This window comes from Ahaetulla prasina, chromosome 5 (genome assembly GCF_028640845.1).
Source record: "Ahaetulla prasina isolate Xishuangbanna chromosome 5, ASM2864084v1, whole genome shotgun sequence".
NCBI classification, from domain to species: Eukaryota; Metazoa; Chordata; class Lepidosauria; order Squamata; family Colubridae; genus Ahaetulla; species Ahaetulla prasina.
In genome coordinates, this window is record NC_080543.1 from 60,761,323 (window position 1) to 60,777,265 (window position 15,943).

The window sequence follows — 15,943 nt, forward strand, 5'->3', positions numbered from 1 at the left end:
GTATGTATCTGGGTAGCACGTGAACAACCTTTTCTAGGTTTGGAATCTAACTAGGGGTGAACTTAAATAATAACTTTGGTGTATGAGTTCTAGGGGTTACCAGTACCATAGGCCCTTTTTCTTAACCATATTATACTGTGCCAACTTTTTAAGGTTATTGACAATGCTTAGCGATTGCTACCTCTTCGTAAAACTATAATTACTAGGGTTTCAGAGAGAAAATAATAGTTCATTAGTCTCATTCCATTAGTCTTATTCACTGTATCCCCCAAACTTGACAAGTTCCAGATGTGTGCATTTTATTTCCCCAAATTTACAACAATGTTTATACTAGCTGGGGAATTCTGGGAATTCAAATCCATATAATTAAAAATTGCCAAGGTTTTTTGACATGATTGCTGACAGATTAATGGGTTTGCTCTAACTATTTCTGGAAAAGAAAAGAGGTTGGAAAAGAATGTCTTCCTATAGCTTCTTTAACATGCTACTCTGCCAAAGCTCAGAGTTTGGGCCAACCAAATAATGCACTAGGCTTGAGGAACAAATATAATTAATTTAGAATATTTGTAGTTAATACAACATTGCTGTGTTAACTATGGACTCTGATTTGAAGTATTAATATACATTTACTTTTGGGAAAACCAAAAGGATTTGTAGAACAAAACAGTACAAAGTAATATGAAAATGACATAGATTTAAAAGTTATGAAAGTTCAAGACTTGTATTTGACAGAACAATAGACTGGAAAAATCACATTTGTGTTTAAATATTCTATTTAATTTTTAAGATAAGGCTGACATGTTTTCGAAGGCCAATATTTATTTTAACAGAAGAAAGCAAATGTAAGTCTACAGATTCAAAATAACTTTATTTTAATTTCTCAGGAGCTCTAGAAGAAGGAGACAGATTCTGGGATCCCATTTATTTTAGATGGAGCATTCTGGAAACAAAATACAATTAATAACAATTAGTACTTTCATCAAATTGCAATGCCAAATATTCCCATTATAGTATAGGTCTACTGACCTTAACTAGATATCTAAAATGAGGAAAGCAGGTTTCTATTTATCTATTTGTTTATTTATTTATATTTCATGTTTCTAGACCTCCCATCCAAGAAGTTTAATGATAAAGTAAAATATTTACTAAACTACTACTAAATACGGAAATACTCCTAAAGATGGGGGGAAAAATTTAGAGAAATACTAATATGCAAATCATCATGGAAAGGTTTTAGGTAGCATGCTGTCTATTGCAGAGAATGAATGTTTGTCAAAACAAGCACAAATAGCTATGTACAAAACCCAGCCAAAGCAGGGGCATCCTCAAAGAGAGTCAAAAACATCAAAATGGTGTCCATAAGTGGGCTTTACATCTTTTTAATGTGCATTGCATTTGCATTGCAAACAAAAAGGAACAGGGTCAAGACTTAAGAGGTACTGAGTGAAGGTAAACTAATACAGAATTGAGTGACACTGCAAATAAATACTTTGAGATAATTTGGTCATATAAAGAAAAGTTAATTGCCACAGAGATATTTAGAGGAATACTGAATAAGTTTGAAAGGGGGCGGGGAAGACCGAGAGAGTCATGATTAAATGGAGCTAAAATTCTGAAAAAGGTAAAAGTTTAAAAAACAAAAGGCGATGTATAAAATGGTTCATGACTGTGACAGAAACAAAAATGGTTTGTATAGCAGATGGTGTTAGTGTAAAGTACTTATGCTATATTTTTTACTGTTCTTTTTAATCTGAACTTTCTTTGGCTTCTTATTTCTTCATCCTTTTCTGCACACTGTATGATGCTATCTATATCCAAAGTAAATGAGTTGGCAGATGTGTTTTGTTGTTGCTGCCTCTACTGCTGCTGATGTTGTTGTTGCTATAGAAGGATAGAACTGAAATATGTAGCTCTTTCTATAAAGTGTGTGGGGCAGGGGTGGGTTCCACTTAGCTTTGCTACTGGTTTGCAATGGGAGCACTCATGCTTGTGCACGGGGCTTCTGCGCATGCACAGAACATCTGTGATGATGTCTGGGCAGGTGGGCAGAGCCTCCTGAAGCCATTAATACCGGTTTTCAAGATCCGGACCGAACCGGTAGCAACCCACCACCGGTGTGGGGATGAGTTGATGCAGAATAAGACCTTGGTTCACATACATATATTGGAGTTTATTTTAAAACAAATATACTGCAAATAAAGCTTTGGCCCAAATTTTCAGAGGTTGGAAACTCTAGGGCAAGGGTGTCAAACTGGCGACCCATGGGCTGGATGCAACACACAGGCCATGCCCACCCCAGCTCTGTGAATGGAAAAAAACATCGTGAAATGTCATGTGATGGCAACGTGATGCTGTGAGTTTGACACCCATGCTCTAGGGTCACCAAAAGTGAGGCTTGGGACTCTGTAACTTGTAGATCATTGGATCCCACCTTTACTCCCTTCATGTTAGCTTAATTAACTGAATTAATATCAGCCATTCCATATGTTTTCTCTAGATTACAGAATGATGTTTCTTCCTGAGAATTAGAAATGGTAAAAGGATAGGGATGTGTTTATAGAGAATTAGTATTAGATCACCAATTTGCAAATTATTCTGATGTTGTTTGTACTGAAATGTTGAAGGACATTAGTACTGTAAGCTACTCTGTAAGGGAGAGGGGCTGTTCCTAAATATGGTAAATAATTAAAAATAAATAAATAAATAAAGTTAGTTCAGATATGAGTCAGACAAAAAGACAGAAATGATGCAGAATAGCAGGTTAAAAAAGAGAGATTTTAGATATGTCTAAATAGATGAATATCTTTTAAGACAACAGTTGCCTAAATTATCACAAACCCAGACACTACTTATGAATGACCCAATAGCTGCCTTTGAAATATCAGAAGCTATTAAAAAATGAAATCAGGTAAAGCTCCAGGTCCAGATGGCTTTACAAGCGAATATTGTAAATGCTTTGAGGATGAACTTCTTCAGCCACTAAAGGATATAATGAATGATATGCTCCAACACTGGAAATTTTTAAGAAAATGTTGGATAACCATCTGACTGAGATGGTGTAGGGTTTCCTGCCTGGGCAGGGGGTTGGACTAGAAGGCCTCCAAGGTCCCTTCCAACTCTGTTGTTATGTTAAATATATTACAAGGTGGGAAAATACTTCAAACATGGAAAGAAGCTAATATTTTGTTGTTACCAAGATGTTTCAAAGACGAAGAATTACAGACCAATTTTATTATTAAACAAGGACTATAAACTCTTTGCTGCAGTTTGGCAGAAAGACTAAAGAAGATCTTATAAGCATATATACATAAATACCAATTGGGCTTTCTGCCAAAAAGACAGCTAAGAGATAATGCAAGGACTGTTTTGAATATTATTGAATATTTACAATACCACAAAGAGAAACAGGCATCTCTAATATTCTTAGATGCAGAGAAGGCCTTTGACAATCTAAATTGGGATTTTATGTTTAAGGTGCTGGAAGAAATGAATTTTGGAGAGAACTTTATTCAAGGAGTCAAAGATGTTTACATGTCACAGCAAGCAAAAATTGTCATTAATGGCGACTTAACTAACTTATGTGAAATTAAAAAAGATATGAGACAAGGATACCCATTATCTCCTCTGTTATTTAGCTTGGTGTTGAAAGTTTTAAAAAGAGATATTAGGTAAGATGAGAAAATAATGGGTATGAGCAACAAGAAAGAAGCGTATAAATTGAGGGCATTTGCTGATGACGTAGTTATATTCCTGCAAGATCCAAAAAATAATATAGAACATTTGATGAGGAAATTAAATGAGTTTGTGGCTTTAGTGGGTGTTCAAATAAACAAACAGAAACAATGTTGATTAAGAATATGTCATCTCAGGACAATGATATATTGAGTAAAAAGTCAGGTTTTAAGGTCGAGAAAAAGGTAAAATATTTGGGGGTTATGTTGACAAACACAAATATAAAACTGTTTCAAAATAATTATGTGCCTCTTTGGAATGATATTAAAAAGGACTTACAAAAATGGGACAGATTGCATTTATCACTATTGGGTAGAATTTCTGTAATTAAGATGAATGTTTTACCAAAGATGCTCTTTCTGTTTCAGACATTACCAATACTTGCAATCGATATTCCATTTAAATAATGGCAGAGGGATATTTCCAAGTTTATATGGCAAGGGAAAAAACCCAAGAAATAGATATAAGCTATTGCAAGAGGGGGTTTGGGTTTACCAGATTTGAAACTGTATGTTGTCTGGTCTGGCTAAAAGAGTGGCTGAACCTCCAAAATAAGAGGCTACTTGATTTAGAAGGTCATGAATTAAGGTTTGGATGGCACAGTTATTTATGTTATGACAAAGTTAAAGTTAATGTTGATTTCAATGATCACTTTGCTAGATATGCCATAGTAAGAGTTTAGATAAATATAAAACAAGGTTTTCTATGACGTTGCCTCTTTGGGTGTCCCCCCAGGAAGCCTTTTTAAGAGAATAAATGGTGGTGAAGCCGGACTGGTGGACTTATGGTAAAATAATGTCTTTCAATTCTGGTGACTCTACCCTCAAGTCGAGGAAAGAGTTAGAATTAGAAGGCCATGTTTGCCATTGGTTCACATATCATCAACTGAAAGTAAGATTTAAACTAGGTAAGAAGAGTTATGGGTTTGACTTTGTTAAAAATGAATTGGAAATCTTATTGTGTGATAGTGATGAACATATTATTGCTAAAGTTTATAAAAAACGTTATTGAAAACTGAATTTGGAAAGTGAACATGTAAAACATTGTATGATTCAGTGGGCAAGGAACTTCGGATATAATGTGATTTATTTATTTATTAATCATACTTTTATACCGCACCATCTCCTGTAGGACTCAGGGCGGTTCACAGGCATATTAAAATAAAACAATATAATACAATATAATAAATAACCAATATAAAACCCAATTAAAACTAAATATTATAATAGCCAAATCACTAAAACGGTAAAGACCGATTAAAAACCCATTAAAATTTAACTAAAATATTTTATTCTTAGGCTAGTCCAGCTCGCTGAAATAATAAAGTCTTCAGTTCACGCCTGAAGGTGATGCTCGAACAATGGGAAAATACGTTGACAAAAGGTTTAAAATTCACACTGAACTATAATTTAAAGGAGTTTTTTAATCAGACGATGTATCACTGGTATTTAACACAAGACAAGTTATGTAGAAAATATAAAGGTATTTCAAATGAATGGAAATGGAAATATAAAGAAGGGACCTTTTAACATCTATGGTAGACATGTGATAAAACAAAGAAATATTGCAGTAGGATTCATATCTTAATGCAGACAATTCTTAAAGTGAAGATAAGGATGAAACCAGAAATTTTTCTTTTGGGCTTAATGGAAAAAGACTGGAGAAAAAAATTGGAACTCTGAATTTATATATGTTGACGGCAGCAAAACTATGGTATACACAAAAATGGAAAACATTTCAATTTCCACCATGGACAAATGGCTACAGAAGCTAATGGAGTTGGCAGAGATGGTTGAAATTGACCATTTTGATCAAAGAAAAGAATATAAATACTTTTGTTTCTACTTAGAGACTGCTTCTGGATTTTGTGCTTGAGGTGGGAAAAAATGAAACTTTGACTTTGGGTTTTACTGATTAGATTTATTTGTTATAGAAATGGCTAGTTTATACTATTATGGAAAAGTAAAAGGTTGAGGTTCGATATTAATGCCTTATTCTACTGCAACAGTGGGAATCAGAAGTCAACACCTCTCTCCCGTCTTCCGGCCCCCCCTCCTCTTTGTGTTCTACTATTTGCTTTTGTGTTTTGTATTTTATTCTATAAACTAATAAAAAAATTGATCTGGGGGGTAAAAAAGAGAGAGAGAGAAATGTAGAAACTGCATCTAGACTGCATAACGAGAGTGACAAATACATATACCTTCATGAAACTGCAAATCTATCCGTTTCAATCTGTTTTAGCAATTTGTCTTTTGTTGGTAGGTTAAAAGATTATTTGGTTTGGCTTAAATTCCTCATACTTACTGTAGGCTTGGTTCTCAAATCATTAGGAATTTGGTCAGAGTTAAGTCTCTGAACTTAATTTTCATTAAAAGATAGGAATAACTGTGTGCCTCCCATTTACTTTTCATCAGCTTTCTCAACGAATGCTCAAGGATTGCATTCATATGTACCTGTCCATGTAGATTCTTGTGTGCACATACCCGACAAGCATACACCAAAATCCAGAAAGGGGACATGTTTTCTTCAGGCTGAGGTTGTTATATGCTTGTGATGAATAGCTGGCCATGCACAGAATCTGAAGTTGTCCTTGACACCATATTATACAGGTCACCAAGTTCAAGTTCACCTTATTAGGTTGACCCCTGAAGCTCAATAGATGCTGACAGTGGCTTGCAAATTAATATAGATTATGCTGGCAGCAACACTTGGTTTTATTAAGAATAAGATTTGCTGTAGAATAATATTGTATTAAATGGTTTAATGTTTGCTGCCATAAGAGCTGGATTTAATGACACATTTAGATGAAAATTAGTTAGGCCAATTCAGATTGAATGGGTATTTGGCTTGGGACTAGGTTATCTGAGGGACAGTCTCTTGCCAGTCACATTTACCCGACCCATCAGAGCAGGGAGGCAGAGAATGCTGTGGGTCCCATCCCCAAGGGAGATACATCTGGTGGGACCTAGAAGAAGGGCCTGCTCCATGGTGGCTCCCTCTCTCTGGAACATCATTCCCCCAGAGATTAGAATAGCCCCCACTCTAATACTCTTCCAGAAGGTGCTGGTTCTACCAGTGAGCCTGGGGAACCCAGGGTGGGATGGAGCCCATTAAATGGCTCATGTGATCTGCTGTCACTGGGGAGGGGGGTTGATTTTATTATATTATACTGTATTAATTTATTTGATTCTTTTTATTAGTTTTATTGTTTTAAATGTAGTTTTATATTCTGTAAGCCGCCTTGAGTCGCCATGGGTGAATAGGCGGCAATATAAATTTAATAAATAAATAAAAAATAAAACAGGAACTTCTTTTCCCCAACAGTCCATTCAATCATGGGTTGATTCCATGTCAATTGCTACTTTACTTTTATTGTGAGATTATAATGTTTTGTAATTATGGATTTTTGGCTTTGAGGGGTGATAGTAGAGGTCTGTGACAACTCACCACAGACAACTCGCCATGGCTAACCTGCCATGGGACAACTTGCCACAGAAAAAGAGTTACACTAATAGCAAAGAAATGGTGGAATAGAATCATTAAACAAAGAATGGAGGGGGGGAAAGGAGGGACAAAAATGAAATGAAAATGACAAAAATTTAAATAAATTTTAAATCATTTTAAATAATTGAATTGTTGAATTGTCTTGTGGTGAATTGTTCTATGGTGGGTTGTCCATGGCAAGTTGTCTCTTAGTGAGTTGACCATGGTAAGTTGGCGGTGCCAAGTTGTCTGCAACATGTTGTCCCATTCCAGATGGTAGGTATCTTAGTGCTGGTATGCTAGTTGCATTTACGTGATTATGAGAATCACTTTTTAAAGATTTTTTCTTAACCAGTAGCATCAATCACTGAATCAATACCTGGTTCATGTCGTGGAAAGAAACACCAGATGACTCCAACAACACTTGAATCAAAACAGCATCCTCTATTGTAGCATTCCTGAGCACTGATGTAGGGGTAGCCACAATTCACTCTGGCATTTGGTTGCACTTGGCATTGTTCTGGAACTGTTAAATACAGTCTAAATTAATCAGGTAGATTAATGTATTTCAGAAAGGTAAAGCCTTTAAGGTATTTGATTTGTAAAAAAAGATTCTATGTTCAAGTCTGAATGCTAAATATTCTTAAAAACAGGTAAGGAATATAAATCCTTCCATTCCCCACTATCCTGTCAGAGCTGAAGAAGCTTCTTGGATGAGAAGCAAAACGTCTTCAAAACAAAAAAAACAAGACAGTCCAGTTGCCTCCTGAAAAAGCACCTTTGGGTTAAAAACAGATTGATCAAATCTGGAATTGTCCTTAGATATGTTGATGCTTTAGACAGGGCAGCAAATGCAACCCCTTCCCTCAGATTCAAGGTACTATAAGTCAAAAGGTTTGGCCACCTGAGGACAAACATCTGTAAAAATATTGTAACAAAGATTATGTACTAGGAATCCCAGGAAGATTCTTCCTCCCCTTCACATGTTATCAAATGCTGACAAAATTAATACTGATGGTAAAAGGCTGCTGCAGAAAGTGTAGAATAGGCAGCTTTTATATAAACTGAATCAATAATTCCCAGTATTTTAAAAAGTTCCACTCACGTAATTTCAGGAAAAACCCATTAGCCAGGCTGCTGAATCCTAAGAAAAGGACCATCACCAGTAAACAGAACTTCTTCTGATCCATGGCAGCTTGCTTTCCTCTGTCAGGAAGCTTTAGTGTTCCACAAGAAGTTAACTATGCAAGATCTAGGAAAAAGATGTGCTGAAAATAATTTTTATACTAGCTTGTTTGTTCAAACTTTTTAGGTAATGTTTGCCTTTGGAGGGCTTTTTATGTCTTCATAACTCCACCTTTGTAGAGATTTCTATGTATACCCAGATATAGTATCAAAATGTGGTAATGGTGGATTTACTATTAGTAGGAAGATAACGTAGCAACAGATATTAGCCTCTCTTCTGGTGGCAAATGCATAAATAATACTATTCTTTCTTATTTGCTGAGCTTGTGCTCTTTTCGGATCTTTTGAAAGGACTTGGGTAACCTTTGCCAAAAGCTGAAAATTCCACTTAGTCATTCAAAACATTGCATAACCCACCTATTTTCTCTTGACCCTATCTATTTCCTTTGATCTTGCCACTGTCTTAAATTTAGTTATTGGCATCTCATCTGGACTGTATATCTTTCTGGGCTCCCCCCAATGTAAGTCATCTTTCATTACTGAGATAGAAACCAAAGTTGTTATTCTCCACTATAGCACGAAGCATACTGAAAAGAACAACAAAAAAGTGCTAATTGCAGATGGAAAACAATGCGGTGAAAAAGATTATGGAGAAGATTGGAAGGACTATATTAGCTTTTCAAATAGAGGGCCATAAATGGAAAAACAGAAGGAAGAACCAGAAGGAAAAATTAAATCAAGTTTATTATGGCCTTTATTGAACAGATCTCAAAAGAAAAGCTTACCCTAAAGATATAAAGCTAATTATTAGTACTTACCTCTCTCTATAATTAAACTAAAGCAAGCCTAATTTTATTCTAGCTGGCAAAATATAGATTTTGGATTATCTGATAAGATAGTAATGAACAGAGTTTAAATTATATACATTTATACTTAGTGGAAATATATATTTACAATGGTGTAATAAGTGGCAAATATATTTGAAATGTTTAGTACAAACAAAATGGGAGTTGATGATTCATTAGGATTAATTAATTGGCCAAAGGTGGAGCTGAAATTATTGCAAAGTTCTTCCTGGTCATTATTTGAAGGGAACACTCCCTTGGTATCCAGAGCTATAGGCTGAACTACGAAATAATAATTTATAAAATTTCCAGAAGAAAGCAGTAGTAAATCTCTTCTTTCACTTCCAAGAAAATTGCATCAATCCAGACACCAGGAGTTGGGCTTTACTAGAAAGGCTCTTGTTTTTTTATTTTAGTTTTTTAAAACTTTACTTCTGACTTAGTCATGCTAAATAAAAAAAACAAATCTTAAATGGACTAATATTGGTGAATCTTTTGTGTCTGTTTCAGGTTACAACAATATTTTTGAGATATAGCAAACGTCCAGCTTCTTAAACCAAATCAAATTCAGCAAGACCAGATGTTATATCCAATAGTGGTCATTCAGAAAGAGTCCAGAACTCTGATCTTCATTTCCCAGAATAATTTCTGTGGTATTTTAATATTTGTTTCAAAATATCTTCTTTAGAATTTGAATTGTGTTTTCATTCTAATCAATTTAATTTGAATCATTGATTTAATTTGATTATAGGTTATCTGTACATACCACCACCAAATTTTCTGATCTATTCAGGAGCAATAAATTACATTATTTAAGAAAGTGAGCCAATTGTGAAAGTCCATTTGATTTAGATTTCATTCAATCGTCTTCAAATCTGAACTCAATTTTTGAGCATTATTATTTATTAGTACCTCAATCACGACTGATCTTTTCTTCATCTTTTGGTAAGGTGAATGTGAGTAAATTTCTGAATCAGAAATTGTTCTGATTCAAGTTAGTTCTTCAATTTATAGTTGTATTGATTACAAAGATCTTGAGGCTTGAAAAAAAATCAAAGGCACTTGAAAAAGGACTCCTGTCTTGGCAGGGTTTGGACTAGAAGACCTCCAAGGTCCCTTCCAGGCCTATGATTCTATAACTCAGATAAGTGCTAGTTGAAAGACAATTGAAAAAATTATAGCTAGTTCCTGTTAGCTGAATGTTTAAAACAACATATAGGATGATGCCTAAATGGCAGTAAGTACCAAGAGTAGAACAAGCATTAGGAATATCAACAAGAGAGAAATGCAGCTAAGTATAGCAAAGCTTAACTGTGAAGATAGGAAACAGAAACTACAAGGTAACTTTCTACTTGTTGTGAGAAATGACCATGTCCCAATCATACGGAAAATACTGTTGGTGATTTTAGAATGTATTCTATTGTCCCAGAATCTGGGAAATTCCAGCTAATCCAAAAGGTAACAGAAGAAAAAGTATAATTTAACAGTGCAATATAATTTCAAACTAACCAAAATATTGATATAAAAATGTATTCTTTTCATTATAATTTTGTATTCCTATTGTCATAGTTTCATTGCTTTTAATGTTACAAGCTGCTTAGACTTGCCTTGTGGTGAGATAGTGGCAAATAGATTTAATGAACAAACATTTCTTTGATTTCCAGGTGAAAATTCTTTATAAGTGTATTCTAGAACTTGTGCATCCCAAGCCTACAGCAGTCTCTTTGAACCTAATGCCACATCTGAATTGACACACCTCAAGGGCATCAGGCTGGAGAAGGAATATTTAGACTTAAATTTCAAATTAAACAATAATACAGCTAATCAGGGGTGAAATGCTACCGGTTTGCACCAGTTGAGGAGAAACAGTAGTGGTAAAAGCGTTCAGGCGCACCGGTAGTAAAAAAAAACACCACTGATTCATCCAAACTGGTATTTCCAATGATCAGCTGTGCTGCGTGATTTATATCCTGCTTTCTAGCAAATCTAAATCGCGTGGCACAGTTGTTCCCCTCCCCCCGCTGTTCTACTTGCCTTGTTAGGCCTCCTTTTTCTTCACGAAGCATGTGTTTGGTGCGCATTGCACATGCGCATGCAGCGTGCGTTTGGCACGCACTGCGTATGCGCACACAGTGTGCGTTTGGCACACACTGCGCATGCGTGCAGCATACTTTTGGCACGTACTGCACATGCGTGGGCAGCAAACCAGTAGCAATCCGCAGAGGATTTCACCACTGCAGCTAATGTCACCAAATTCTAAGGTTTAATCATATTAAAGGGCCACAACATACTATCGGGTGACATTCCTGGATGCAGCTAGGTCAATATTTTGAGAGGGATCTTCAAGATGGGAGTGGGAGGTCCCTCCATTATAACTATATTCCTTTAACCCTATAAGGTAGTCCAAATTCACACTATCGGTTTTTAATCCCAAGGTGGCCAAATTTGTCATTTGCCACTGAATGCAAATACACCAAGTGGTGGAAATGAGCAAAGAAGTGCTGGGGGTATACGCAGCTTCAGGTTGCCCACCTGTATCTATTATAACAGCTAGGGCTGTCCTGGGAAGTACAAGGACAAGAGCATAGGAATTCTGCTGCCCCACAGGCCAGGATCTGAATGAATCTCCTGCTAGCTAAGTTACATTTTGAAAATTATTTCTAATTTTTAAGCTAAATGGGGGCAAAACCAGAAGAAAATTAAGTCATTAGTAATATGTTAAAAAAAAGATGGAAAAATGCAACTTATGACTTTTTTCAATCATGTTTTAATACCTTTCACATATATGTTTCATGCATATATTGCTGAAAAGATGAGCTGTGTATGACATTTTTCTAGATTTTACAGTGATAGCAAAGCTTAACAATAAACGCATGGAGCTGAGATTTTCAGAAATGCTTAGCCAGGCTGCAGTAAACAAATAGGTCTTCAGAATACTTTAAATATGGAAAATTATTGAAGCCATATGAAAGTATCCATATTTCTTCAGTATGTCCCCATCCAAATATTTTGGCAGGATAACTGAATTCAAAGCTACATGATTTATTGAATAGGAGATGCCTATTATATCTCACCTCCTGCAAGAAAATCTATAAGAGATTAGATAAACAACAGATAATATGTCATGCCATTGATATATCCATTTCCATTCCATTCAAATTATTTTTGATTCCAGTTTACATTTTGTTATAATTATCTGAAGGAGAGAAACAAACAAGAAATCAGTTAAGTTGTTGCATATCCATCCATCCATCTATCTATCTATCTATCTATCTATCTATCTATCTATCTATCTATCTATCTATCTATCTATCTACCTACCTACCTACCTACCTATCTACCTACCTACCTACCTACCTACCTACCTACCTACTTACCTACCTATCTATCCTGTTGTCTATTTCATTTCAGAATGGCTCTGGGTGGTTTACAGCTTATGCTGTCTCTTTGAAAAAAGAATGAAACTACATCTATGTACTTCTTCCATCTGCTTAAACATTTCAAGAGAGACAAAGAGGATCCATGTCTAGTCAGCTGGATCAGCTCACTCAGCCTCATGAAAACCAGGTGGCAGTAGCAGGAGATTACTCTAACAAAGTCTTTAATTGCATCCATTTTCATCCTTCTTGCTCTCCTCTTTTTGCAAATACTTTTTTTTTTTGCAAGAAAGCTATAAATGTCCCATAGAAATGTATTACTCACTTGCGATAAAAACACCATTTTGCATTCCGGTACCTGCTATCAAAACAACATCCTCTACTTAAACATGTTTTCTTTGATATTCCAGGATATCCACAATCTCTTCTACTTCTTGGAGGTACATTGCAATTCCCACCTAAGAAAAGTATAGAATTCAGGTATATAGAGATGGTTTAATTTGTATCTAGTACAAACCGATGTGGAACTATAAGTTTAAAAAAGCATGGGCAGGCCGTCATACCAGTAAAATATTTCTTTGACTTCCAGGTGAAAGTACTTTATAGGTGTATTCTAGAACTTGTGCATCCCAAGCCTAGAGCAGTCTCTTTGAACCTAATGCCACATCTGAATTGACACACCTCAAGGGCATCAGGCTGGAGAAGGAATATTTAGACTTACATTTCAAATTAAACAATAATACAGCTAACGCCACCAAATTCTAATGTTCAATCTTACCACTCTTAATTTTTACCAAATTAAACAAAAAACAAAAAATCTAAACCTAAAACATCTAATTGATTTTTCTTCTTGAAACCTCAATGTTAAATGCAAAATAGATGTCAGCATCTGGTTTGCTGCTTCCAGAGTCTATCCAGAATGGGTGAAGTAAAAAATTTAGTTTTTTCACTGCTATAAGGAGCTTAAAGCACAAATTCCACCCAAACACACTCAAAAAGAACCACGCACTTGATCCCAATTCTACACTTTTTTAGAGTGTGGTCCTCAACATCTACTCTATGAGACAGCTCTCGGTCAAATAAAGTTATGCTGTTCTACCTTTTAAGCCCAAAGGAACTAATTCCCAAGTTGGCCTTCAGTTGTAGCGACATGAATGTTGAAATAACTAGTCAGCAATTAGTATATTCAATGGGCCAAATGTTGAGTCCTCTGAGTTCCAGAAGTACCAATGTCACATAGACAAATGTGACATAACTACCCTGCTTTCTTACTCTTCTATACAGATCCTGTCACTACTGCTTTCCAGGCATATTTTTTCTCTGATTATAAGAGACAATATAGAGGCAATTCATATAGGCATATGGCTTTCAAATGCTATGAAAGAGGAACATAATTGCAGAATGAGCTATTGGGGTCACCTTAATAGTCTCAAAGCTATAAAAACATCTAGAATTGCTGGCTGGCTTATCTGCTGGTCTAGGGCTGTGCAATGGCTCAGTGGTTAAAATACTGGTGTGATATCTGAGTGTCATGCAATGGGGTGAGTCTTTGCTCTAGCTCCTACTAATCTAGCCATTTGAAAGTGTGTAAATGCAAGCAGATAAATAGGTACCACTTCAGGGGAGGTAGCAGTTCTCTGTGATGTCATGCTGGCCACATAACCGCAGAAATCTATTCGGACAGTGCCAGCTCATTGGCCTTTGATGAGCCCCACCTCTAGAGTCAGCAACAACTACTGGGGAAAAATCTGCAAGGACTCCTTTACCTTTACGTGGTGGTTTACGTGGTGGTGGTCTAGGTCTAATGGGTATTCTAGCATCTGTCAGAGAACTGAATCCAAATATCAGAGCAATGGCCAGGAACCAGAGCCATTTGCAGTTCATTTTGAATGTCAATCTTCACTAAGAGTCAAGTTTATTGAAGAATTCACAAGTATTGGTCTCTCTGTGTGTGATCTGATTCCTGCAAAGAAAGTTGCAAAATATTCAAGCATTTTTCTCCTACTGGAACTCCAGAGGGAGGGAAGTGGTCTAATGCCCAAGTAGTTACTCTCAACAACACCTTAAACACCTCATCATTAAAAGAATCCTCTATGTGTCCTCTAAATACACAAAGGAAACCATATGAAAATATGCATATAAATAGGCGTTGGGATAATGTGGAAGTTGTGTTTCGTAGTGTGATTGTAATGAAGGAAAAGAGAGAGAGGGAAGAGCTGAGGGGTTCATCTTCTATGAGTTAAATACCAAACATAGTAATTGCAGATAAAAAATTGCAAAGTAAATTTTGATCTAAGTTCAGTTATCTTAATAAAGTATTAATTTTGCAGTGCTTCATACTCTCCTAACTGTAACCCTTGTAAGATTTCTATTAAAAAATCTTAGTTACATTATTCTCTGTATGGTTGATGGAAGAACTAAGAAAGACGTGATTGTCAGTGCAGAGATCAGAGTTAAACAATGAATTCATCAGGGAGAAGATGAACAAGAAGAACATAGGAAGACTGCATAAGCATCAGAGCAAACCAATTTCTGAATTATACCCAAGAAAATTACTAGCAAAAAATACTAGTAAGTAAAAGTATACAAAAGTATTTGTATACTTTTGATTTAATCCAGAAGGCCAAAGAATAAACAAAGAAAAGCAATTTTTTCTTGGCACTTGCACTTTCTTAAGGGCAAGAATAAACAGTGGAAAAAGAATAACGTTCATAAATACATAGTCTTTTAGGAATTCAAGACAAAAATATATCTGAAGGGAAGAACCAATTTGTGTTACAAATATATGAAAAATTATGTCGCGCATACATTAAATATTTGAATAACAACATCAGGTCCTCACAAATGTCATAGCCTATTTAAGATGCACATGATAACTTATTTCTTGATATAAAACTGATTGAGTTGGATTAAACTGATACTGCCAATGCAAATCAATCAAATGCTCACCTAATTCATTGTTGGATTGTATATATAACTTACCTCTCTTGATGTGGGTGTTCAGAAATTCAGGGAGAGCTTCATAACCCACAATGAAGGTAGACATGCTCATTTATATGGTTCAGAAAGCCCTCCTTCTTCCTGTTCTAGTTCCACAAATTGGCCAAAAAAAGAGAGACATAGATTACCAAAAAGAAAATCATATGTAATAGATTATTGCAACATTTCTGTTGATATCTTGCACCTTGTTTAGCATCTTAGGTAATTTCCAATATGTTTGTGGTCACAAGAACCCATTGCTCCCCTTATTTTGTTTCTCCATGAACAATGCCTGAAAACTACTCTTCACTTGCAGGTTCCTCAGGTGAGGAAGAACCAGCT

General features: G+C 35.7%; 1 protein-coding gene across 1 annotated transcript; it reads right to left on the minus strand.

Annotated features, from left to right (window-relative positions):
• Positions 1 to 797: 797 nt before the first annotated feature.
• Positions 798 to 15,677, minus strand: LOC131199931 (trefoil factor 3-like). Its single transcript, XM_058186222.1, has 6 exons — positions 15,605 to 15,677; positions 14,389 to 14,585; positions 12,948 to 13,080; positions 8,447 to 8,467; positions 7,595 to 7,755; positions 798 to 940 (listed from the first exon to the last, which is right to left on the minus strand). The coding sequence occupies exons 2-6, from the start codon at positions 14,504 to 14,506 to the stop codon at positions 927 to 929; spliced, it is 447 nt and encodes a 148-aa protein (XP_058042205.1). The 5' UTR covers positions 14,507 to 14,585; positions 15,605 to 15,677; the 3' UTR covers positions 798 to 926.
• Positions 15,678 to 15,943: the final 266 nt, after the last annotated feature.